At 34.5% G+C, this 26,043-nt stretch overlaps 1 protein-coding gene across 3 annotated transcripts in view; it reads left to right on the top strand.

Annotated features, from left to right (window-relative positions):
* The window catches only part of LOC121315540 (CD2-associated protein), a 66,785-nt gene extending 43,782 nt beyond the window's left edge, over positions 1 to 23,003 (top strand). For 2 of the 3 annotated variants that reach the window (XM_041249712.1, XM_041249713.1), the window contains 12 exons: positions 578 to 672; positions 1,041 to 1,139; positions 1,315 to 1,368; positions 4,580 to 4,616; positions 5,826 to 5,888; positions 11,786 to 11,945; positions 13,240 to 13,376; positions 17,487 to 17,596; positions 19,142 to 19,225; positions 19,936 to 20,114; positions 20,970 to 21,033; positions 21,911 to 23,002. In XM_041249712.1, coding sequence (XP_041105646.1) covers positions 578 to 672; positions 1,041 to 1,139; positions 1,315 to 1,368; positions 4,580 to 4,616; positions 5,826 to 5,888; positions 11,786 to 11,945; positions 13,240 to 13,376; positions 17,487 to 17,596; positions 19,142 to 19,225; positions 19,936 to 20,114; positions 20,970 to 21,033; positions 21,911 to 21,952 — 1,124 coding nt within the window. In that variant the 3' untranslated portion in view covers positions 21,953 to 23,002. Of the gene's footprint in view, positions 1 to 577; positions 673 to 1,040; positions 1,140 to 1,314; positions 1,369 to 4,579; positions 4,617 to 5,825; positions 5,889 to 11,785; positions 11,946 to 13,239; positions 13,377 to 17,486; positions 17,597 to 19,141; positions 19,226 to 19,935; positions 20,115 to 20,969; positions 21,034 to 21,910 lie in introns of all 3 variants that reach the window. The other variant, XM_041249711.1, reaches the window with a different exon arrangement.
* The last annotated feature ends 3,040 nt before the right edge of the window (positions 23,004 to 26,043 follow it).

Below are 26,043 nucleotides of genomic sequence, written 5' to 3' on the forward strand. Positions count from 1 at the left end.
GAACATACAGTATATTACTACTTACAAGTAACATACTTTTATTTAAAAATATATCTCTGGTACCATACTGCACTTAAGATTTGTGATGTTTAGAACATCTGCATTAGGCAGAACCACAAGTATGATCTTCAGTCATTAAAGAATGCCCTTCCCCCATTATGTATTGGGATCCTTAGTATAGCCTCAGTATATCCTTTTCAAGTAACTAGCTGTATCTTTCAGGTGAATTCTCATTCACACATTTCGTCATATTTCATCACTTTCAGGTCCATTTTATCATTACTATAACAACCAACACTGAAACAATTAAAACTAGGCTCAGTTTTAGATAGTCAATAACTTGAAGCAAATAAATACCTTTCAGTAATTGAGTAATAATAATAATAATAATAATAATAATAATAATAATAATAATAATAATAATAATAATAATAATAATACAGAAAGTTAATAAATGTGTTTTTGGCCAGCTGTTGATTACCAAATTATATTCCAAAGAGTGTAACCCATGCATGACCCAAGTACTGTATGTAGAGTATTTATGTCTGTTTTGTATTCTTATTTTTTAATGGTGCAGTAAATGAATACTGTAAAGCCCTGTTTGTTTATGAGGGAGCAAATGCGGATGAACTGAGTCTTAAAGAAGGTGAAATCATACAGATATTAAGCAAGGTAAGTGTAACTATCTCTCCCTGTTTGTAATGCAGATAACTCAATTCTGCACTTGAACATTATGTAAACTTCTGAAAATTGAGTGATCTTTTTTATGAAATTTGATTGATATTAACTAAAGTTTTAAAATCCATCAATTTAACATAAGCAGTTCTCTATTCTCATTATAACCACAGAAAGCATCTAATTGTAAAAACATATTATTTGATCTTATAGGGGGAGTGACTTTTTTTTAAAGCAAGTAAATACATACAAATTTTAAAAAAAAAAGGTTACAATGTGCTTTTGTTGCTTTGGAATGGATTTAAATGTTTCTATTCTAGTTTCTATATGGGTGTGATCATACAAGAGCTGTATTTATTTCTTAGGATACAGGAGAACCAGGTTGGTGGAGAGGAGAGGTCAATGGCAAAGAAGGGGTATTTCCTGACAACTTTGTGACTGTGATATTAGACTCTGAAAAAGATGTAAGATTACTGCATTTGTTCCTTTGATTCAAAGCATAACATTTGATTTATTGTTCTCCAGTCCTGTAGCTTGTTTTTTATGTTTTTGTTCTAATATTAAAATGCCAGTCAGTGTAGTTTTAACAGTATTTCTTTCTTATTGTTTTTTTTTTTTTGTTGGTTGTTTATCTTCCAGGTTGCAGCACCTAAAGTTTCTTTTAGATCACCTCCAAAACCAGAAATAGAAGATGTAAGTGCTTTTGTGTTTTATAGTGAAGGAGCAATTTGCAGAAAATATCTGCAGTGATAGTGTACATAAATACATACATACATTCTGTTCCCTATGTTCTGATGAGAATAAATGACAAAACTTACACATGGGTAGGGAGTGGATTCTTAGGTAAGTTCCTAATTAGTTTCTATTTAGACATACTATTCTAAATATGGCGTTTAAAGGTGGGTAAAATATTTTTTTCTAACATGGCATCTGAAGATATCTTAAAATAGTGACTTACCTATTTATCAGTTACTTTTCTTCTCTCTCTCTCTCTCTCTCTCTCTCTCTCTCTCTCTCTCTCTCTCTATATATATATATATATATATATATATATATATATATATATATATATATATATATATATTTTTGGAAGCTACAGTAAAACTATAATCTTTTCAAAATGTACAGTAGAGGGAAGTGATGGACAGAAATTGTAGAGGAAGGTACCCTGTTTCAAAGACCTTGGTTCCCCAATCGCCGGTAAACAAAACAGTCCTAGAAATGTCTGAACATCCCAGAAACAGTACCGTTAATCTCAGTGTATCTGTCCTGTTTAAATGTCTTCTGATAAGTCTGCTATGAATTATGCAATCTAAAATAGTAATAAGATACTGTATTAAATCAGGGTTCGCAAAATTGTCCTTTGGGCAGTCCATTGTCGACATTTGGTTGTCCAAAAAAATGTCAAGTTGCCCATAATTGACCTATGGACTGATTGTAACAAAGTACACTGTACTCAATATAGGTACAGTATCTCAGGGTAACTCAGGCCAAGGAAATGCATGTACATGGATTAGGGAGTGGTTAACATGTAGAAAACAAAGTACTGATTAGAGGAGAAACCTCAAAATGAGTGAGGTAACCAGTGCTATTCCTAATCTACATTAATGATTTAGATTCTGGTATACTAAGCAAACTTGGTAAACTTGTTGTGCAGATGACATAAAAATAGGAGTGGCAAACACTGTTGCAGCATTGCAGCAGCAAAGGTCATTCAAAATGATCTAGACAGGATTCAGAACTGGGCAGACACGTGGAAAATGACATTTAATAGAGAAAAGTGTAAGATACTGCATGCAGGAAATAAAAATGTGCATTACAAATATATGGGAGATACTGAAATTGAAGGAATATTTGACAAAGAGCTGGGAGTTTTTGTTGACTCAGAAATGTCTTCATCTAGACAATGTGGGGAAGTTATAAAAAAAAAAAAGCCAACAAAGATGCTCGGATACATTGTGAAAAGCTGAATTTAAATCAAGGGAATAATGTTAAAACTGTACAATGCACTAGTAAGACCTCATCTTGAATATTGTGTTCAGTTCTGGTCGCCTCGCTACAAAAAGGATATTGCTGTTATTGAAATAGTGCAAAGACGAGCAACCAGAATTATTCTGTGTTTAAAAGGCATGTCATACGCAGACAGGCTAAAATAATCAAATCTATTCAGTTTTAAACAAAGAAGACTATGCAGCGACCTGATTCATCTAATAAATGTCCAACATTTGAGAACTACGTTGCATTATTTACAAAAAGAATATACAAAGTTGTATACTGCAAGTATACTTGTGCAAAAATAGGATAGTATAATGGTACCAATAGTATACTAAAACCAGACAATTTTGGCAGAAGTGTACTTGCAGTATGTTACTTTTTTGTAAGGGATGATGTTGGATTCTGATCCAAACTTCTTTATACCCTCTGTTAAATGTTGAACACTATGGGTGGTGAAAAATAACAAAAATTAAATAACAAATGTGCACACATTATATATTAAAATGTGCAAGTGTCGTCTATTAAACACATAAGTCAAATACATAATACAGTACACCCTCGCTATAACAACCCTGTTTGGGTCCAAAGCCTTTTGTTCGCTGTAGTAAAAGGACAATCCAAAACGAACAATGTAAGCTGCTGGAGTGAGTTAAGGAAGTCACCTTGGATAAAGGCATCGGCTAAACTATTAATAATATTAGTACTGTTTTATTCTTTTATTTTCTTTATTATTACTGTATTTGTCACTACTAGCACTAATAATAATAATAATAATAATAATAATAATAATAATAATAATAATAATGTGAATGAAAGTAGAATTACAAGTACTGTACCTATTTGTGGCATGCTGCATCTAGTATTCTGGCTATATCCTATTAATTGAAGAACACAGTACACCCCTCCCAAAAAAAAAAGAACATCAATAAAGTTTCAGTTTTGTTTCAATTGCAAATCTTAATTGAAATCTTGCTTCCTTATTTAAAAAAAAAAAGAAAAAAAAAGAGAATGTTGCTTTGCCTTGCCGGTTGGATAGAGCTGTACGAGCCAACATCAGCAGCAGTTTGATTTTTATTTTTTTTTTAAATCAGTATTTAGTCATATAATTAAGGCCATGTAGCGAGAATGTAAACAGTGTGCGTGTGCATATATATATATATACACGCACACACACACACACACACACGCACGCACGCACGCACGCACTCGGCTGACGGTTAGGACCGTAGACTGTTGCTGCACTCGTACAATAAGTTACAAGCAAACACCATACATTTAAAATAAAATTACCGGTACATTTTGTAATCACATTCAAGAAATGAAAAAAAGTGATTAAATCTGAGTCAGTGATAATAACTACCGTATTCAATTTTTTTTGTTGTTTTTTTTTTTTCCTGGGTTGGGAAATAACGTTAACGATTTAATAAAGGCAACAACAAGATAACAAAATGTGAATCATGGTGAGCAGAGTACAGTAGCTTGTAATTCCAGTCTGTAACTTTGTTTAAAAAGCCATAGCCTTCAATATAAAAGTGTATACTTTGGCTGTCGTAGTGTTCATTTTTCCCGTATCCGTTTCAGTGAGCAGACAGTCACGTGACACACCAGCGCGCTGACTAAATCACTCAAGCATTACCAATGAAACACATTGATTCCTCTAAACGTGTTATACCAGGGTGATCTGTAAGTGGAATCTCGATTGGGAAGCCGCTATTTGATTAAAGCACAGAATGTTATCTTGCTATAGAGTAAAAAAAAAAACAGATTGCCCATTGGGCAAGCAGCCAAAAAAAACACGTCGTCTGACAGATTTTTTTGGTTGTCCTAGAACGTCGGACTAGCGATTTTGCGAGCCCTGTAAATACATATATTTTATTACATATTAAATACATTTTCTTTTCTTTTACAGAAACCAAAAAAGCCACCACCGCCTGCAAAATCCCCAGGTATGCCGTAATAAAATATAAAACTGTTTTAACTGTAGTGTGTTATTAGGGTTGGTGTGTGTGTGTGTGTGTGTGTGTGTAATATATTCTACTTGCGTTTCACAAATGATGATTTTTTTTATTGCTGTAGTTTGTTTGCGACCGACCTTTAAGCAAACAAGTATGGCAGTGTCACTGTAAGAAAGAGTTCCTGTAGTTTATTATCCTACAGGTCCTTTGGGGGAAAATAAATGACATTTGATGACAATTGCATTTGTAATTTGTTGTAAGGAAAGGTTTAAACTTAGGTTGGCCGGTCACAGCCACCAAAAAAGAAATGTTTCAGTTCAGCACTTTACGCATTTAATAAAAAAATAACCAGTACTCAAAATGCCAGCAGTTAATAGCTGCATGTTCAGCATTGCAAGCTAAAGAAACTGATTCGCAATACCAGGTATGTCAGTTTAAATTAGGTTTTTGGGGGTGCCACCCAGTAGCAGCTGTGAAAGTTGTACAACAACATTCTTTTCTGGTGACTGTACTTCCTTGCAAATTTCTTGTGAATTGACTTGTCAGCCTTTTTTTTAAATTTTTTTTTTTTTTAAATTGCCTTAAGTTCTCCAGTATTTAACAACAAAAACAAAACAAAAAAAAAAACATTTGATTTTAAAACCATATATCTGGAAGATAAGGAACTAAAGAGCTGGTTGTTTTTAATGGATTTATAAAAAAAAAAAAAAATATATATATATATATATATATATATATATATATATATATATATATATATATATATATATATATATTAAGAAAGTGCTGTTTACTAAGCATCGAGAATGCTTAAGAAAAGAAAAAGTTCTTTACTTCAGCAATTTATAGTACGCTGAAGTATATTCTTCTTATGCTTGTTGATTGCATAGCCTTTTGTGTTTAAGCCATGCTTTGTATGTTTACTTGAAAAACAAACAAAACAAATTGTTCTGTTACTTCATGTAGAATATTAAATACTATAAATATACTTGTTGGCAAGTGAGATATTTTGATACAAATCTGTAACATACCTCCTGTTATTCTCTTGCTTGCTTCCTGTCTACAAAGAACACTTACCGCACTTGAGAGTCTCAGATAGACGCTAATTATTGACGGTTTAATTGCTGCTTGTTGCACCAGTCAAAAGAACCTTTTGAAAGGTGAAAACTACATTTACTAAAGGAATGTTTCATCTTCCAGTACTAAAGCCCGAAGTTCCCAGTGCTGACAAGAAACCTCCTCCAGCCAAGCCTGAGGAAAAAGGTAAGCCTGATTTTAATAAAATGTGATACCAAAAAATGGAACTGATTATGAAATTGTAAGATTATTATTGTTTATTCTTAGTGTGTGAAAAAGAATATCATCATTGCAGCATATGTGGAAGTCTGATTTATGTTATTGTTATAGTAGGCTCTTAGATATTCAATTTTACTAAAAATAGTTATTTATTTATTGAATGCATTTTTGAGGAACAAGATGGGAGGATGATAGTCAAGCTTGACATACCACTTTTACAGTTTGTTTAAATTCTGAAAGGACTAGAACTTGCATGCATTTGATTTTAATTCTATTTATTATACAAAATATACAGGGCTCAATATTACAGTAATGTAATGTCAATCAAATTCAGTTGCACAGTAGTTTCCAACCCGTGTAGTACCCTTAACAGGTTGCCAGTGTTAAAACACGCGGGCCTGTCCTGACAAGGGAGATTTGCCAATAATCTCCTTGCATAAAGAAGGAAAAACATTGAGTGAAATAGCTCGCATCACCTGATTTACAAGGTTTGGTATCAGAAGCATAATCAAACCCAGGACTGGAAGACACAAAAAGAAGACAAGGAGGAGCAATACTTCAAGATAATATCCTTAAGGAATAGACAGAAGACAAACATTCAGTTGACAACAGACCTGGCAGAAGGCACAACTGTTCTATTGTCAATATGTATATATGAATCAGTCATTAGGTGCCATTCTAAGTTTGCATGTTTTCCATTCTTTCAAGTAGTCTATTATACAGTACTACTACTTTGTACAGTGCCATGTACAATGTCTGACAGGATTGCAAAACCCCGAAAATCAGATTCTTAGATTTTTTTTTCTTTTTTTTTTTTCTTTTAACCAGCCTCACCTCTTTGTTAAGCCATCGGCTCATCACTGCCAGACCTAGTCAGACAAGTCAGACACAAATATCAGCAGTCTAAACTCTGTAGTGTAACAGAAGAAACAAATATTAGCTCCTTTTATCCTGGTTTTCTAATTTTCACAGCCAATTAGTCAAGTTTACTTTTGTATGTAAAACAACTACAAAAAATGGATGAAACACAGTGAACAACACTGTTCTGTGGTTAGCCGTTTTGATGCAGGATGTGATGATGCTGATGTAACCTTTTCCTGAGCAAAAAATCACAAATGTATTTAGTGCAGGCATTCTGCAAGACTGCTGACTGGCTTGCTTTTTCTTTAAGAAGCCAGTATTTTGCAGCTGTCTCACTTTTTTAAATATTTTTTTTATTATTCAAACAAACAAACATGGCATACCTTTTTCTACATGTTCATAATTAGGGGTCTACTTAAATCACGGTAAATTTGCTTATTTTTCACAGGTAGGTTGCAGAATTAAATTAGGATTTTGCGGACGTTTCGCGGACCTTTGTAAACATTAAATAAACCTAAGAAGATAGTATTTCAGAACACTATAAAGCCTAAAAATAGTGGTACTTGCTTCCTTACTAAAACAGTGCGGCCATTTGTTAAGGCAAGCATGCAACATCCCTCTGCAGTTGACTTGCCCATACACTGAGACAGAAAAAGTAAGCAGCAGGTTGAAGCGAGGTGGCTGTGCTAGATCGTGTAGTACTGATTTAACTTGCCGACAGGAATGCTTTTTGTCTGAGGTGACTTTCCAGTTTTGTTTCTGAAAGCTGTTTATTTTATGTTCTGTTTAGTAGTCTCTGTAGTAGCCTTTTGTTTAATGTGTGATTCTGAAGCTAAATAGTGATTGATCATATTTTCACCTCTACCTGCATGTAAAGTTTCTTTGGGAAATTTGTTGACACGATTCTCAGCCAAAACATACTTTGCTTTTTTTGCTTTGTCAACCGTTTTTGGTATTTTACAATGCTGGAAAAATCTAAATAAAAATGCAATACTGACTTTTTTCCCCACCTCCTACTGTACAGTACAGGTCACAGAAAAGCCAGTACAGATGCACTGATAGGCTGTGTAAAACATCGTTGCCGTGTGATGTGAACAGTAAACAAGAAAATTAACTGCTTTGGAGTATTTTCATAAAACTGTGTTCGTCTAGGGACGTTTTTTTTTTGCAATTCACACAGGATGGTGAAGGAGTAAAAAAAAAAAAAAAGCCTATCTGTATAATTGAAGATATGTAGTTTGCATCGCTTGCAGTGTGCAGTAGTTCATTTAAATTAGGTTTTCTCTCTCTCTCTCTCTCTCTCTCTCTCTCTCTCTCTCTCTCTCTCTCTCTCTCTCTCTCTCTCTCTCTCTCTCTCTCTCTCTCTCTCTTCTTTATTAGTCTGGTATGGATTAGTCCCTAAAGAGGATAATTTTTTGGTGACCCCTCAATTTCCCCTCAAATGATTTTTGTGAAAAATTAGATTGACCCCTAAGTATAAACAGTGCCTTTGTTATTTAAATCTATGTGAATGACAAAGGGCTGATATAAATGGCTGCCTGGTGTAAGTGGGGGATACTGTACCTTAGAAGTTTGCATTCCTCGACTTTCCTAATCATTTTCCCTTTGACATCAATATTATATAGGAGAACTGGGGCAAAGTAATGCGAGATCAAAACTGTATTTGAAATCATTTGGATAAGCAGCATGAAACAGGCACTGAAAAAAAGCTTTGTCTAGGTATGTGAAAGAACAATTTAAAAATAAACTTGAAATCAATCTGGGATTCTCTAGTGAAATGCACTAAAATCCAGCTGTGGCTTATCTTGGGAGGGTATACTGTAGGTTGATCAAATCGTTCCCAAAGTGAAGTAGACAAACATTCCTAGCGCATGGCTTCATCGATGTAATTAATTCGGTAACATTTTAGTATAAATACAGGTAAATATCATAATGTAAATCATGAATCATTATTTCATTAACAGTTTAAACTTATAAGGTAGAAATAGTTGCGCATATTTGAAAGATACAATATTTAACATTAGTAACGCAATATCCTAGGCAACCCCCACTATGTTGGTAATATACAAACAGTAGTTAATATTAATTTCTTAATATACAGGGTGAAGCCTCCGTTATGTGATAAATATTTAAATATAAATATAGGGTTTTAGTCCTTAACAAATTTCACATTTGCACGTACTTGAGCACATAGAATTAACACACATTACTCACAACAACGGTGTGAAGCAGTGTCTGTTGTGTTGGTCTGAATGAAGGCTGCATTACATTTCAGTTCGGTTGTTCGGCAGTTCAGTTGCATTTGGTATTAAATTGTGAGTTACTTAGAACTTGTAAATAATCAGTGTTTAAATGGTTCAGACGTTCCTAGTTGTTGTTTGTTTTCAAATGCACGCAATAGCATCAGTTTAGTTAGTCTTGTTTCAGTTATTCATCAAAGTAGCATTGTTTGTCTTTTTAATCTTAGCAAAGGGTTACGCTGTATTAAATGTTTTTACTTCTGCTTTGCATGTAGATATTTCTTATCCAAGCAAATCGTGTTTTACTTGAATCGTAATGTATTTGAAACTTAATACTTATTCTGGAGGTATCCCCTGAGTAAAGAATAAGTTGTGTAGGACTTACTTACCCCAGTGAATTAACTACAAAACAAAGGATGCCAAATAGCAGTTCAAGTTACATTGTTTTGTTTATTCCCAAAATAAATTATACATAAAGTTGACACTGCATTTTATTTATTTATTTATTTTTATTCCTTGCCATTTCTTCACAGTAAACAGTGGCCATCGACAGGCGTTCATAAAGTAGTAACATGAGGTTTACTTTTGCCTTTTTGTAGCTGAACAAGCAAACAAAAACTGAAATTTATCAATCTTTCAATCAATCATCAGTCTTTAGTTTATATAGCGCCTTTCATAGTGGACCACCATCACAAAGCGCTTTACAAGATGCAGTAACAACAAGAAAATTCATAATACTTCAAATACAGAGAAATGCGTAATACATGATATACAGTAAAAAAAAAAAAAAAAAAAAAAAAGCATAATACGTTAAATACAGTGGAAAGTGCATAATACATGATAGTAACATAATATGTGAAATAGTAGCAGCAACACAGCAGCTAATAGCAGATACCAGGCTGTAAAGCAAGAGAGAACAGGTGGGTCTTGAGAGTTGATTTAAAGCAAGCGACGGTGGGAGCATCACACAAATGGGGAAAAAACTCACCTTTTGGTTCTCGTTTATTACATTCCACATAACAGAAAGTCGCAACTATATATATATATATATATATAGAGAGAGAGAGAGAGAGAGAGAGAGAGAGAGAGAGAGAGAGAGAGAGAGAGAGAGAGAGAGAGAGAGAGAGAGAGAGAGAGAGAGAGAGAGAGAGAGAGAGAGAGAGACACACGCACACAGTCTGTATAAAAATCACTGCACAACATTTTCAGGAAGTTGGGTACTGTTTAAGCGAAGCATTTCATAATGATGTGCTTTTTGTCCCAGAGGGCTTTCCATAGAGATCACTATGCGTGTGTGCGCATAATCTGGTTTGTTTACTTTTTGCTGTCTAAATAGAGGCTCAAGAGCTGCTGTGCTGATTATAGTATATGAATTTATTTGTTTATTAATCTCACATATCACACAGAGCTCTCTTTCATTTGCCATTTTTTGAGTATCACACAAATTCTGGCAAGACGGTAAATCAGTGCAAGTTTTTTTTGTAGCGAATACGAATATCTGATTTTTGTATTGGAATACCTATCATAAAATATTCTTTCGGATATTTGTCCCAGCACTATACAAACTATAAAGTTCCATTACAGGTGGTGTCCAGGTGGTAACCGTTTCAGTGGCACAACCTCAGGCCATATTAATGATACAGACCACTGACTTCCAGGCAGTTTCTGTACAGCTGGTACACTGCTGTATTCTGTGATTCTCGCCATAAAGAACTAACTGATTTGACTTTCTCCTCAGATTAAGCCCCCTGTGATGCTTTGTTTGTGTTCACAAACTCTCATATATTTGTCTTTAACAGGTTCCAGTAGTGACTAACCTTGATTTATTATTTTTACTTTAATTTAAAGTATTTATTTTGGTTATAAAATATTTTCATGTTAAAATTTTGGATATTTTAGTTTTCTATACCATACACTTTCTTTCTGAAAAAGAATTACACTAAGGCCAGTTATCTGTGTATTTTTTTTTTTTTCATTTGCTCCATCATTATTTATTCAGTCGTAATTCTCAACACTACTTTTAAATGTCCCTATTATTTTGCTGGAAACCCTCATTAATACAGATTTAATCTGGGCTGCTTTCCGTTTTAATCCTTCAGTCTGGGGTGATGCAAGTAGCAGGTTCTGTTTGCTTCCTCTTCCATTCTCGCTTTTTCACTTTTCACTTGCTAATTGATGAATCCCCATGTGTGAAAAATCTTTTCTTATTCTGAAGTACACTTCATAACAACTGAATGCAACTGACTGAATGTCATGCTTGACATGCTTAGGAAAGATACATTTAGGGGCAATGAATCAAAGTTCTTTTTATGCCGAGAGCTATATAAAATATGTGTGTTTACTGAGAATTCAAAAACAGCCAACCGAATCTGGCTCCAACAGGGTACTTATCAATCACTAGAAATTATTTTTGAAGATGAAGAATAACAGATTAACAGATAACTCACTATTTTAATGATTAGCTACAAGTTTTCGGATTCCACCTACTGTAAACTTTCCTTCGTCTATGGTATCTGAAGAAGGCAGAAGCCTAAACTTTGTAGCTAATTAATTAAAATATTGAGTTATCTGTTTATCAGCTACTTTTCATATTCAATTATGTATGTGTATGTATATAGAATAATAATGTTGGATGTTTGTTTTCTTCTATTTTGTCTTGTGTATACTTTCTTTTTTTCACCATTTATGAATTAATGTTCCATTGTAGGCAGTAAAAGGAGCATGTCTTTGGAATTATGTATTTAAATCCCATCTTTATTACAGGTGATAAACCAATCGACCAGAAGCCTGCTAAGCCTGCTGCCCCTTTGGTTCCTCCCAAAAAGCCCATCCCTCCTCCGGGGAAGGGAAGCAACCTACTCAGGACAGGATCCACAGCTCCTAAAAGGCCAGAGAAACCACAACTGCCACCGCCTGTAGCCAAGTTAGTCTTTTGTTAACATATTGTACTGTGGCAGAGGCACTAACATATCTGTTTAAATGGAATGGATCATTGCACCTTTATGGTAATTACCAAACACCTACACAGGACTGTGGTACCTACATCTGAACCAGCAATACAGTAGTCCGTCGCAAATCTGATAGCGGTAGGACCAGAGTAAAGGCGGAAATGTAAAAAGGCGGATACATTAATCCTGTTTTAAATCCCATTATACACAGCTGTAACAATGATTACAGTATATTCACACAATTGTTGTTTTGAGATTCAGCTTTTATTTGGGAGCTCCCCTTGTTTAGACATATACAGGGTGTTAATGCGTGACAGGGTAGCCTTCTGCTGTGTGAGTACGTGCTTTCGCTGCTGAGTGACAGGCAGGAGATCGAGACGGAGGTTAAAGTTGATACGTCCCGCAGGCAAACAGGATTTATTTACATATTGACGCACTGAACAGCTCATGTGATGCTGCCAGCAATGGTAATGCACAGAGTTCATACAACACAGTGTACAAAAACTTTGTGATCTACAATCTCTGAACTAATCTTCTCAATAATAAACAAACTCCAGCTGTTTGCCCAGCTGTGGGCGGTTTCGACTTGCTTACTAACGGTTTCTTCAATATCCAACCTTGGTTCTGGTTCTGTCACACTCTCACTCATACACTGCTGAAGCGGTTAGGGCAGATATTTGACAGGCAGATACACAACGGATTACTGTATACCTGTTAGTAATGTGAAGGTAATTTTTAAGGCCATTCATCCCATTAGTGTTAATCATGGGAATAGGCAGGGTTCCTATATCTGTTACATTGTACTCTGTGTTTTAACACTGTTAAGGTATAGGCTTCAATGTTACTAGTTATGTGCTGTTCACTACATTATAGATAGATACTGTGGCATAGGTGTAGAACAAATGGGCCAAGCTTTTTAGCCAGCTGAGAGAATTTGATTATTGACCCTAAACCTAATTGAAAGAATGTAGTACAATTTTATATTGGCCCATATTTCTGCACAAAGTAAAGAGCATAGCCTGTCTTTTTACACCTATGACGATATTGCTTTATACTGCATACTAATCCCAGTAAATAAAATTATAAAATCAACATTTTGATTATAATTGAAAGTCTTGCATGTCCAGTAACTTAGAGATTAAACAGAAAGTGATATAGCAGTGTATTCTGAAAAAGAAAAATACATTGGATATGCTAACTGTATTTCATACATTACCTCTACCAAGTCTCTGGTCAATTAATATTAAATCATTTTTCACTTTGTTGTAGACCTAATGGAGAGGTGCCTTCTATTCGACCAAAGTCAGAATTTGAGCCAGCAATAATTCGACCAAAAGAATTTGATTTGACACCATCCAACAGACCAAAGTCTACACCTGGGGGGGATTCAACAGATGTTGACATAGGTATGTGATAAAAAAAACGAATAACAAAAAAAAAGAGTACATGTTAAACAAATGAGAATTTTTTGTGTTTTTTGTTTAACCCTTTGCAGTCCATTTATTCAGCGCATGTCAAGTGCATCAGGTCAAGTTTATTTTACACAAGCTGTTTTTTTGGGGTATTTTTTCCAGTGTAAAACAGGTTTAAAAGGCATTGCATCGCAAAAGGACACGCAGTACTCTATCTTCAGCCAAGCCCCACCCTTTGTTTGCCGTATTTTTCACATACCTCTTTATAGATGTGCATACTGATAAATCCTCTCCTGATCACTTGTCTTTATCACCAAACTCCTCAATAATGCGATCCAAGTCATTATTTTATTAATATAACATCTCAAAAAGCTCTGCAAATGTCTGTGATATTCTTTGCGTGCTGCATGCAGAAGCAGCTATCTGCTTTGTTTATGTCCGTGTTATCTCTGTAGTGCATGGGGCAATGAGATGCGCCCTTTTTTTTTTTTTGGTTTCATTCGGCTCCTGTCAGTCTCACTCGGCCATTGAAAGGTTTCCTCGTTTTTCTCCGGAGAAAAAACTAATAGAGACCTGTGCTTTACGTCTTTTTGATGATATCAGACTGGAAAGGGAAAATTGTAATGTCAGACCTGGTCCAACATAGGACTGCAAAGGTTTAAGAGAATGACTACAAATAAATAGTTTGTTGTTTTTTTGGGGGGGTAAATGTATTCTTTACTAATATATATATACACACACACACACACACACACACACACACACACACACACACACAGTACTGTGCAAAAGTTTTAGGCAGGTGTGAAAAAATGCTGTAAAGTAAGAATGCTTTCAAAAATAGACATGTTAATAGATTATATTTATCAATTAACTAAATGCAAAGTGAGTGAACAGAAGAAAAATCTACATCACATCAATATTTGGTGTGACCACCCTTTGCCTTCAAAACAGCATCAGTTCTTCTAGGTACTCTTGCACAAAGTTTTTGAAGGAACTCTGCAGGTAGGTTGGCCCAAACATCTTGGAGAACTAACCACAGTTCTTCTGTGGATTTAGGCAGCCTCAGTTGCTTCTCTCTCTTCATGTAATCCCAGACAGACTCAATGATGTTGAGATCAGGGCCATACCATCACTTCCAGGACTTTCTGCACCCCAGTTCCTGTGTTTTCATGCATAGTTGAATCGCTTGGCCTTGTTTCCACGTCGGAGGTATGGCTTTTTGGCCACAAGTCTTCCATAACGGCCACTTCTGACCAGACTTCTCTGGACAGTAGATGGGTGTACTAGGGTCCCACTTTTTTCTGCCAATTCTGAGCTGATGGCATTGCTGGACATCTTCCGTTTGCGAAGGGAAGTAAGCATAATGTGTCTTTCATCTGCTGCAGTAAGTTTCCTTGGCCGACCACTGCGTCTACGGTCCTCAACGTTGCTCGGTTCTTTGAGCTTCTTCAAAAGAGCTTGGACAGCACATCTGGAAACCCATGTCTGCCTTGAAATTTCAGCCTGGGAGAGACCTTGCTGATGAAGTATAACTACCCTGTGTCTTGTTGCTGTGCTCAGTCTTGCCATGGTGTATGACTTTTGTCAGTAAACTGTCTTCAGCAACCTCACCTTGTTAGCTGAGTTTGGCTGTTCCTCACCCAGTTTTATTCCTCCTATACAGCTGTTTCTGTTTTAGTTAATGATTCTGTTTCAACCTACATTTTGAATTGATGATCATTAGCACCTGTTTGGTATAATTCTTTAATCATACACCTGACTACATGCTTACAAAATCCCTGACTTTGTGCAAGTGTACCTAGAAGAATTGATGCTGTTTTGAAGGCAAAGGGTAGTCACACCAAATATGGATTTGATTTAGATTTTTCTTCTGTTCACTCACTTTGCATTTAGTTAATCGATAAATTTAAACTATTAACGTGTCTATTTTTGAAAGCATTCTTACTTTGCAGCATTTTTTCACACATGTCTAAAACTTTTGCACAGTACTGTGTGTGTGTGTGTGTGTGTGTGTGTGTGTGTGTGTGTATATATATATACACACACACACACACACACACACACACACACACACACACACTGTTACACGACTGGTCTATGGACCCTGTGTGTGTGTAAACAGGGAAGTGGTAAGCTTGCATCACTTGATTGCAGTTCAGCTTGTTTCGGGATTGATTGGCGCCTGGGTAGATGGACATGAAAGCCCGATCAACGTGGACAGAGCTGACAGCTTAGTCCGACAAAGTGCTGTGTGAATGTGCAAGACTGTTGTTTTTGGTGTGGCCCAGACTGACGGGCCCGAAATAATCATCCCAATAAACCATGGATTCGAGTACCTGCAAATTCTGTTTGTCTTTTTTTCCCTTCATTTTCTGTGGTATGCTACAGTATTAATTTAGCCATTGTAAGTCATTTCGGGAACAAAAATGCCAATATTCGTTGTAAGGCACACCATAAATAACAGTCTCCAATTATGGACCCCAAGAACCACGTTATAACAGGGTAGAACTGTATGTAGAAAGAAAGGGTAATACATGTTGGTTTATCTACCGTAGTTTATCTACTGTAGACACCCTACTTTCGGGGAGAAAGTTCAACTACATCTTGATAACTAATCACACACTCAAGCAAAATTAATGACCACATTTAAAAAAAAAAAAAAAAAAAAAAAAAAAAAAATATATATATATATATATATATATATATATATATATATATATATATATATATATATATATACACACACAGTATAATTATCAGTAGTGTGAAGGAAAGTGCAGCACAGTAAATATTACTTTGAATCCTATCTAGTGTACATGGCACACACTTATTCCATACTTCCTGTAAACACATGCTCTTGGTTTCTGGTACTCAAACACAGGTCATATATAATTAAATAAAGCAATGAATGTGTAAGCATGTTTATTATTATTATTACACTGAGTTCTTGATTTGTTCTTGAACTGTGAAGTGTTTTGTAACCAGTTACCACCCCCTGCACTTTTGCTTTCAAAAACTATGAAAAGTTAATTGGCTTATTTCTGCAGTAAGTTTTTCAAAAATAGGCTGCAATATTTTTTGTCCTTTTAGGTATTTTGCTGCAATCTTTTTTCTTTACAGCACTGATCATTCCTGTTGCTGTGTGTAAAGTGTTCAGTCAGTCTGAGATACTGTGAAATAGGTCTAACCTTTGTTTACTAAGGTCAAATAATGTTATATAATTGCAAAAGCGGCCGCATGAAACCTACACAAAGGTTCACACGAAGGTTCAGACCTGCTAAGAGGTTTTTTGTTTTAAATAATTGTTTTTATAGCCTAGTCATTGTCACACACATGCTTGTTGATTGTGTGTGGTTAAACACTGGCATTTGATAATCGGTGCAATGGTCACATCAGTTTATCCTCAGTCTGTTGATATTTGAAATAATAAAAAAAACAAAAATCAAGAGTTACATTACAATGACCAAGGCAAGCTTGGGTGGCTGTATGACAATTCTTGTAGTTTTATTATACAACATTGCAAGCCTTTTCAGAGGTAACTTAGATAAATCACATCAATGTACCAAAGTAATGCAAAATTATTATAGCTGTTATTTGTACATTTCTTAAAACCAAGAGAGACATGCTCTCCAAAGTGTACCAAGCCTTCAGCTAATGTATTTAAGCTGCAGATTATATTTTGAATTCAGATGGCATTATAATTGTGCTATTCATGCCAAATAACATTGACTTAGTTTTGGGATGCAAGTCAGCTATGACAGTTTTTTTTAACCCCTACAGTTGGTTTTGACGTCCAGTCTGCTTTGCCAAATGTTCTCTGAAGGAGTTTTTTTTTAAATTTATTATTATTATTATTATTATTATTATTATTATTATTATTATTATTATTATTATTTATAGATGTGTCCTGACTGAAAGAAATGCAGATAGTTAACTCTTTTAAAAAAAAAAAATTAAAAAAAATTAATGATTAGGTCATTAGCAAGTTAAATGAGAGGGAGTTGAGAAACCCAACATGGTGAGGTGTCACTTTTATTTGTTGTATTTAGTAAATCAGCTAAGCCTAAAATGAAAAAAAATAATGCCTTTATACCTTTTCAGAGCTCATGAGTTTCAATGACATTGCATCTACCTCTGAGAAACTCTCTCACCCTACCACAAACCGACCGAAGATGCCTGGCCGGAGGCTGCCTACACAGTTTGCCAGTTCTGTAAGTTGTTATTTATTATTTGTTTATTTAGCAGACATCTTTATCCAAGGCAACTTACAGAGAGAAGTGTCGGTTTATTCCTTACAAATTTAAAAAAAGTATAGGACATTGTTTTGTTCACAACCCACAAGTGCACACACTGCAGCAGTGGAAACAGTCTGACAACATTTTTTCCTTTCGTGCAATGTCTGAAATATGTCTATCTGAAACCCACTGGGAAATATCAAGTTGTAAGATTTATATATGATCAACTTTATTAGGTTCAGTACTTGCGCTGTATATTGTTACTGATGTAAAGCAACAAAAAACTAAGACATGATCATGTGGAAAGCACAGCAATGTGACCACAAGGCATTTCCTTTCCAAACAGGGTTAGCAAGGTACTCTATTCCTATAACGAATATGTAGCGTTCAGTTTATTCTCTTAACAAAAGAGTTCTTTATGGACGAACAAATTAATGTTCTCTAAAGGAGATGTGGATATGAAAAAAGACAGCAATTGAGTCAGGTTGAATAAAATGAAAGGAAATGAAAGAACAGTGATGGTGCAAGATTCTTGAGCGAGACAATTTGAAATCGTCACTATATGGATTTTCGGATAAGATAAATATGTATAATTTTTTTTTTTTTTTTTTGGATAATCCCAAGGTGCAGATGATTGGATGGGAAATTGATTCAGCACTGACATGATTAAAGCTGTTTTCCACAGACACAGCAGGTGCATTAGCAGCTGCACATAGTCATATCCTATCACTTTTAATTGAAGCATCTTTAAAAACAAAACAAAAAAAAGAATAAAATGGCATTGGTTGTAAAACCTTTAAATAGAACAATAACCGGCTTTCATCCCTTGTGTTATTAGTGTGGACAGCTACACATATGTAGCAGGGTTGGCCAAACTTCCTGACTCTACGAGCCACATACCAAGATTTCCACATGGTCAAGAGCTGCAAGACATGTTCTGTAAAACACAAAGTGTTTGCGAACAAGACATTTTAAATGCTAGCATTGTTGTGCAGTACAGTAGTTGTTAGGCTGTCTCGTTATACACAGAAACAAGGGATAGAACATTGCCTACAGAGATCTAGCGTATTGAACTTTAAATGTAACACACTGGTGTTTTTCCATTACTTCAGGTTATACTGTATATATTACACACTTTAAATAAAACATATTCAGTTATTATGAAGCACAATACAATAACTGATCTGATTTTCATTAAAAAAAAAAAGATAAAAACACATTTTTGTAAGGATTCTTTTTGACAAGCTCTTCCCTTGAAGATTAGAATACTGGTTTAAAAAGACACATTTTTTTTGTATGACTGCTGCATATATTAAATACTGTTTAGCTTTGTGGATGGTAAATGCACTGTATTTATTTTGAAAGGGATTACAGTACCTGCTCATGACAAGATGTAAGAAAAGTAAATATAATATAAATGTTCTTCCTGAGTATCCTCCCACGTTGTGATGACAGTGAATGTGGGCATGCTTTGCTCACAGAAAATACATTTGCAGTTTACATGTTTTTTTTTTTTTTTAGCCAAATAAAGACGTTCAGATTGAACAGGTCCTTAAAGTAGAAGAGGAGGAGCATGTCAAGCCAAAGTTATTGGAATTTAAAAAGGTAAGTCGTTTAAATAAATAAATAAATAAATAATAATAAAAACATGAATGTTGGGTTTTGTTGAAACTGATGGGTCTTTAACTCCCACTGAAACACTCACATGCTAAAACCAGTAACAGGAGGACTTTAGTCATTATATTTTCTAGCTCAAACCATATTAGAAACAGGGATTTGTTCTAATTATCATGTGAAAACATAGAGCTGATACGAGGTAACCTTAATATAGAAAACATTTTAAAACTATAATTCCACCACACTTTAAAGTAAAATAGTACTAGGATAGGCCCATTTTACATCTCATTTTTAAAAACAGGAAAAGCAATCTACAACATGGGAGACATTTAGCTTTGGCATTCTATTGATATAACACATCTACTGAATACAGTGTTTTAAAGCAAACACATGCTAATAAAATATGATGTAATAAACCAAGAAAATCGAATTTAATGTTGTCTGCCCTAATGAAATATAAATATAAACGAACGTAATGGCTGCAGGAAGTGACCATGCATGAACTGTTGCTCACCCGGTTGAAATATATTTTTTGTTTTCTCGCCATAAGAGTCCCAGTAGATTGCAGCCAATAATCATTCTAGATCCTCTAGGTGCTTTATAGATAGTCCTGAAATCTTGACACAATAAAGGGAAAATGGGGGTGGGTGCAGATAGTTAACCTTTTCTGATCTTTCTTTTTTTTTTTATAAATGTAGCCATCCTTCCAGATGCCACCAACACAGTCCACGTCAAAACCAATTGCAGTCCCTATTCCTGCTTGTGATTTGAAACCCAAAGAAGAAGCAGATGATGAGAATAAATCTGAAGTAGAAGAGCTCAGGGCACAAATTAATCTGTTACTACATGATGTGGAACTGCTGAAGACACAGCAGAAGTAAGTAAATGCATGTAGCTGTTCTTTTTGGTTCTCATTATGCTCCTATTTAGATGTCAAATATGAATAAATTAAGTTTCTCTGAATTTTGTTAATGCTGTTAAAAATTGATAGTTATAGCCCCACAAGGCAAATGTATTTGGTCTTTATGAATTTACAGCATGGTGGTTATACACATCAAACTGAAGTAAAAGTTGGTCATAGTAAAATGATTTAAGAAGCTAAATAAGTAAGTTACTGAAGAAATCAGCACGTTGAATACCCAGCTTGATTAATAGACTGAAAGAACTGCAGTATTTAGTGCCTCCATTGTTTAGATCATTACAGCAGATTCCATTTGTTCATAAGTTGGGAAATAATATTTGTGCTCAAAGCTTCAGTAGTCTAGTAGTTAGGTTTTTGTTTGTGCATTTGAAAACGTATATTCATGGAAAGCTACCAATTAAAAAGTCTAAGCTACTTATCTATTGTACACTATTACACCCCTCCCTCCCCTCCCGCTAGGGAACGCTGAACCGAATTTGATAATGAAGCTTACAGTGGTTAGGACTTTCTTCAGATCAAGTTATTGAGAGCAACAGTGTGTATGTACTGAATGTGGAGGAGACTATCCCATACACCTGGCTATCACACATACATTTGTACATTTGGTGGATGTAGATCATTGGGATCTACTTTGTCCCAGTACTCATTTTGTCTATACAGCCGTGACAGGGAATGTTTTTGTAGGCTTTCATCAAAGTGCATCTTAATCCCTCATGAAGTAACTGCTTACATTATAGCTTTAACTGACACCATAAATTTTAGATTTGTAATATGAGGAATTTAACAAAAGTCATCTTTTTGGGATTTTAGGAAAGAAATAACTGAGCTGAGAAATGACTTGGATGAAGAAAAAGAAAAGCGAATTGCGTTGCAGGTATATCCCTACATTCCCTCCAACTTTATCATCATCTTTGAGGATGAGTATATATTTTAAATATAGTCCTCTTCTACAAGGTTTTTTTCAGAATTTTGTCACTTTTTTATTTTAGTTTTTGTTTGTTTATTTTGCTTTTACCGTTTTACATTTTAAAGATTGCATTGTACTTTTTAAACACTGTAGTAACACTCTGTCATCTGCAATCCTCTTGTAAATGCTTTGGATGTAAATTGATGGTGGTGGTAGGGCTTGACATTTATTTTAAATAAATAAATAAAAACATCAAATTGAGGTCAACTTCTATAATTTGTATTTATTTATTTTAATTGCAATTGCTGACATTTTGACAACAATGTAATTTGGAGGCTTTGAGCATGACTTTGTATATGGAGGGTCTTGATAGATGTCACGTAGTTTAAATAATGCTTTGAAATAATTCTTTAACCCTAAACAATTCCTAACCAAAATTGACCAGTATAAGGACTATTAAATAAAATCCCATCACTAAAATACTCGGCTATCAATTTGAACCTTCCATCTAGCCCTATCTTTTTGGTTACTTCTTAATCTGAGTTGAACTAATGCACTCATACACTGATTCCAAGTCCTCCAGCCAGGCCTCAGTCTCGTTGCTTGAGGTAGTGACTCGCTTGCAGCTTGCTTCCTTTTTTTATTGTGACCTGAGAAATAGACAGATTCCACATTTTAACTGGTTGTTTTCTCGATCAGTGCTAAACCGAAGGACCTCCAGTACTAATAATTGGTAGGCAAGAATACCAATTTGTTTAGCATGGTTACACAGTAATCTGCAAGCACTGTAATTTACCAACCACAAAGTTTTACAGCATTTTTTTTTTTGTTGTTTTTTTCACAGATGGAGATAGACAAATTGAAGAAGACAGTCCAACTCACATGAGGATTGAAATTCTCAACTGAGAAGAAAATATTGTATGCCTAATATTTTTTAAATAATCATTGCTCTATTCCACATATGGAAGAAAATTGCCATGTATTGCACATAATAGGGTCATTTTAGTTAGAGTTCTAATTAAATACAATGGGTTTTTTTTTTTTTGTTTTTTTTTTTGCCAACACAAATAATTGATGCCTTATTTACTACTGTGCAGACTGCATTCATTGAATGTCTGAGGTTTACTTTCAATACTACTGAATCTGTATAAAGGGATAGGGGGTTCAAACTAGATTTTTTTTATTAAATGCTGGTAGTTGATTTAAAAAATGAGTATATAATTCAGTCACAAGTCATCTGTATTGGTATCTATACATATTGTTTCATAAAATGATATAGCCTTGTAACAGGATTGCATTGGTTTGTCCATCTAAAGGTAGACTAACTTTCTTTCTTTAGTTTCTCAACATTCCTACCAAGAGTAACACTACTGTGTCTGTAGAAATCCTTCAGTGTAAGTGTTAATACATAAATATCTTGCGTCCAAAAAGTAAAGAGTGAAGACTTGATGATATATTGTTTTGTTTTATTTACTCATTTAAGTCTCAACTTTTTTCAAGCTGTAGGAAATACTTAATATAAACGTTTGTCTATGCATAGTGAAGCAATACTCCAGCAAGCACCCAGTCTATAACCCATATTGTAATCTACAGCAAGATTTCATCTAAAATAAATCTAATCCTGCATTAGGTGCAGTTATGTTTCTGAAGCTGTTCCTTTTGTGTAGCATGTGTGATGAACTTTTTAGGGTCTAACAGTAGTCCTTGGTGTTTCCTTTTTTATAAATGCGGAACAGTGACCACTGGAATAGTAAAAACTATGCTTTTAATAAGTGTTTCTGTAGTTATTAGATTGACACTGGTTGCCATTCATCAAACAAGCAACTAGATAAAGACAATCCTTAGTAATGATTCAAATTCCTAAACGATGCTACATAAAAACTGCCATCTTATTCCCATAGCAATAAAATGAGTTTATCTATCTATCTATCTATATATATATATATATATATATATATATATATATATATATATATATATATTATACACGTCTGTCTGTGTGTGAGTGCGTGTCCAATCTTTCACACACAGGTTGTACTATACCACGTTACTACATGATATGGTGACTGAAAGTGGTAAACTTACTTTCACCCTGCATATTATATATCTATATCTATATCTATATCTATATATCTATATCTATATCTATATCTATATCTATATCTATATCTATATATCTATATCTATATCTATATATATAATTAGATGGGCTTCAGCGAGTTACAGGAAAATAATTTCATCCAGGGCTTCTGTGACGCCATAAATTACGAGACCTATTTTTACAGTGTTTTTCAGTGCTGTACAGAAGTTCTGTGTCGTTATCCATTTAGTTTCTCTGAGATACGAATGTACCAGCTTTACTTTTTTTTGTGCATATTTTTCATTTTGCTGATCATTGATGAACATGTCTGTACTGTGGATGTTGTCGAGTGATTGAAAACGAGACATTTTGTATTTGAATTGAAAGTGATGGTCTCGAGGAGTCGAATGGGTCAAAGTCAATATTTTCCTCTAGAGGAAGTATCAGTTTTCAACATCACTACTGTGGTATTATCACTTTTTTTCGAATGGCTCAGGATGCAAATATAGCCTTCATCCATGTAAAAAAAAAAAAAAAAAAATATATATATATATATATATATATATATATATATATATATATATATATATATATATATATATATATATATATAGTTCTGCTGTAATCATTTTAAGCCATGATTCTGTGTCACCCTGGTAACAAAAAGGCATGTGTGCATTTCTCTGTTTTAATGATTGTTGTAAAAAGGGACTTTGTCTAAAAACATTCCGTTTTATATAAATAACTAATGACCGTACACATTTAAAGTCTATCCCCAATGATTGTGTTTACAAGTGCTGTACAATTTGCATGATTAATTAGAAAAAAATTAAATAAAAAACAAATAAATATCAAGTGTATGTATGTATTTCATACATCTCTTCTGAATATTATCATTTGCTTTTTTGTTTTTTCCTGAGAACATTATGTTGTAAAGTTTCTCACTTGTAAAAATTTAACAGTATCCCATTGTATATTGTGTTATCTATAAAATGTTTGAGGGATGGGGCTGACTGAGATGTATAATTAATGCATCCTATATAGAAGACACATGTGTTTTAAGTGAACAATAAGTCACAGGATTGAGGTGTTATTAAAGCATTAAGATACGAGAGGGCATGGGTTACCATGAATATTGTTACAGAATGGTGCGTGTCTTTGAGGGAACCTACAGGAACTGCTGAATTTATCCTGAAATCATGTAAATCACTACAATTTATCACAGGTGGAGGCAACTTAACTTGTTGTGTGATTTTAAAGGTGATTGGTTACACCTAAGCTAATGTAGGCTTGCTACTACAAGGGGGGTGGACACTTAGCCAACCAAGCAATTTCGGTTTTTATTTTTAATTAATTTTCTACAAATTTCTAGAATATGTTTTTTGGCCAGGTTAGAAATTGCTGGCTGTGAGCAACCAAGACGGCGAGCCACAGTACGCTGCTCTAGTCCAGCCTCAGACATGCCAATTGCGTAAAAGTGCTGCTCTCTTTTACAGACTGCATAGTGTTGTTTTTTTTTCTGTGATTCTTTATTGCTTTTATTCAAGCTTGCAATTTAACAGCTGAAATCACTCCATATCCAGTGTCCAATCAACTGTCGCACTTATTAGACGATTAAGTGCACATGCTTCAGTCAGTCACTCAAGCGTCAAGGATGAATGATTGAGTGATTAAAAAGAAACCAAAAACATTTAGTCAGTGTCCATCATTTATATCTTTCTTTTTTTTTCTTCACAAAAATAAATGTGTTATAATAGTGATGTTTCTTTTGATGCTCTGTATAAATACTCATGAAGTGATTAGATAGATACCTGCAAGCAGAGGACACTATCTAGAGCAATGTCATTGAAATATCCAGCTAATCCACAGTGATAATACTGCAAGTGCTAGTAATATAAGTTTAGCACTCCTGAATATTTTGTTCAGTCAGATTTTTTAAGAATTGCATCTCTTGAACCAAAAATCTGAAATAATGGAAGCAAACATGTGATACACAACTGGTTAAATGAAAGGCTGATGTCTTGACACCACACCCTAAACAGCAGGGTACATTTTGAAATAAGTGTTTTTCAGTCCTTCTCAGCTGTGAAGCAAAGTCTGGATGACAGCATTTAGAGTTCTGTCAGTTTCAGCATTGCTCCTTTTGTGTCATTCCCAAAAAATAGATACATTTGAAATCGAATAGAAGAAATTCACCTTTTGATAATATAGTAATTTGTTGCATGGTTAATTATGCTCAACATTGTCAGTGAACTGCAGCAAATCAAAGGGCTAGCAAGCAAGTTTATTTAAAGACTGAGCTAGTTTTCCTTGCAGATCAAATTCTGAGCAGATTGAGTAGATCCTGCAACTGATTGGCTGGCTCATTAGCAGCTGCTAGCAGATGTTTGAGCTGTGCAGCTATACCAAAAAGAACCCACGATGCATGTGCTCCTTTCCAATAATGATTGAAATGAACCATCAACTATACTCTTTAATTAACACTATGGAATTGGCTTTTGTTGAAACTAACAATACTCTATGGGAACTAAACATAATTACAGTATATGTTAATATCCTGGCAGTAATAATGTATGTGATGTTAACAGCCTGGCTGTTTGCATGCTGAAAGTGCACTATTGGATCATTGTTATTATTATTATTAAGACACAATATAATAATAATCAGGAAACTGTCTACAAGATGACATAAATCAAGCTGTAAAAATATTAAAGGACTTTAAAATCCTTTCTTAAAACACTTTCTCCTTTGCAGTGTTAATACATTTTCACGGTTGACAATGTCAAGCATTTTAACACCTTCAGCTTGATGTCATTCAAACTCAGTAAAGGTCATAATGATGGCAATTATAGCAATCAGCTTGGCTCTATAAACTGCACCCACTTACAATAACCATT

The sequence above is a fragment of the Polyodon spathula genome, chromosome 5 (genome assembly GCF_017654505.1).
Source record: "Polyodon spathula isolate WHYD16114869_AA chromosome 5, ASM1765450v1, whole genome shotgun sequence".
NCBI lineage: Eukaryota > Metazoa > Chordata > Actinopteri > Acipenseriformes > Polyodontidae > Polyodon > Polyodon spathula.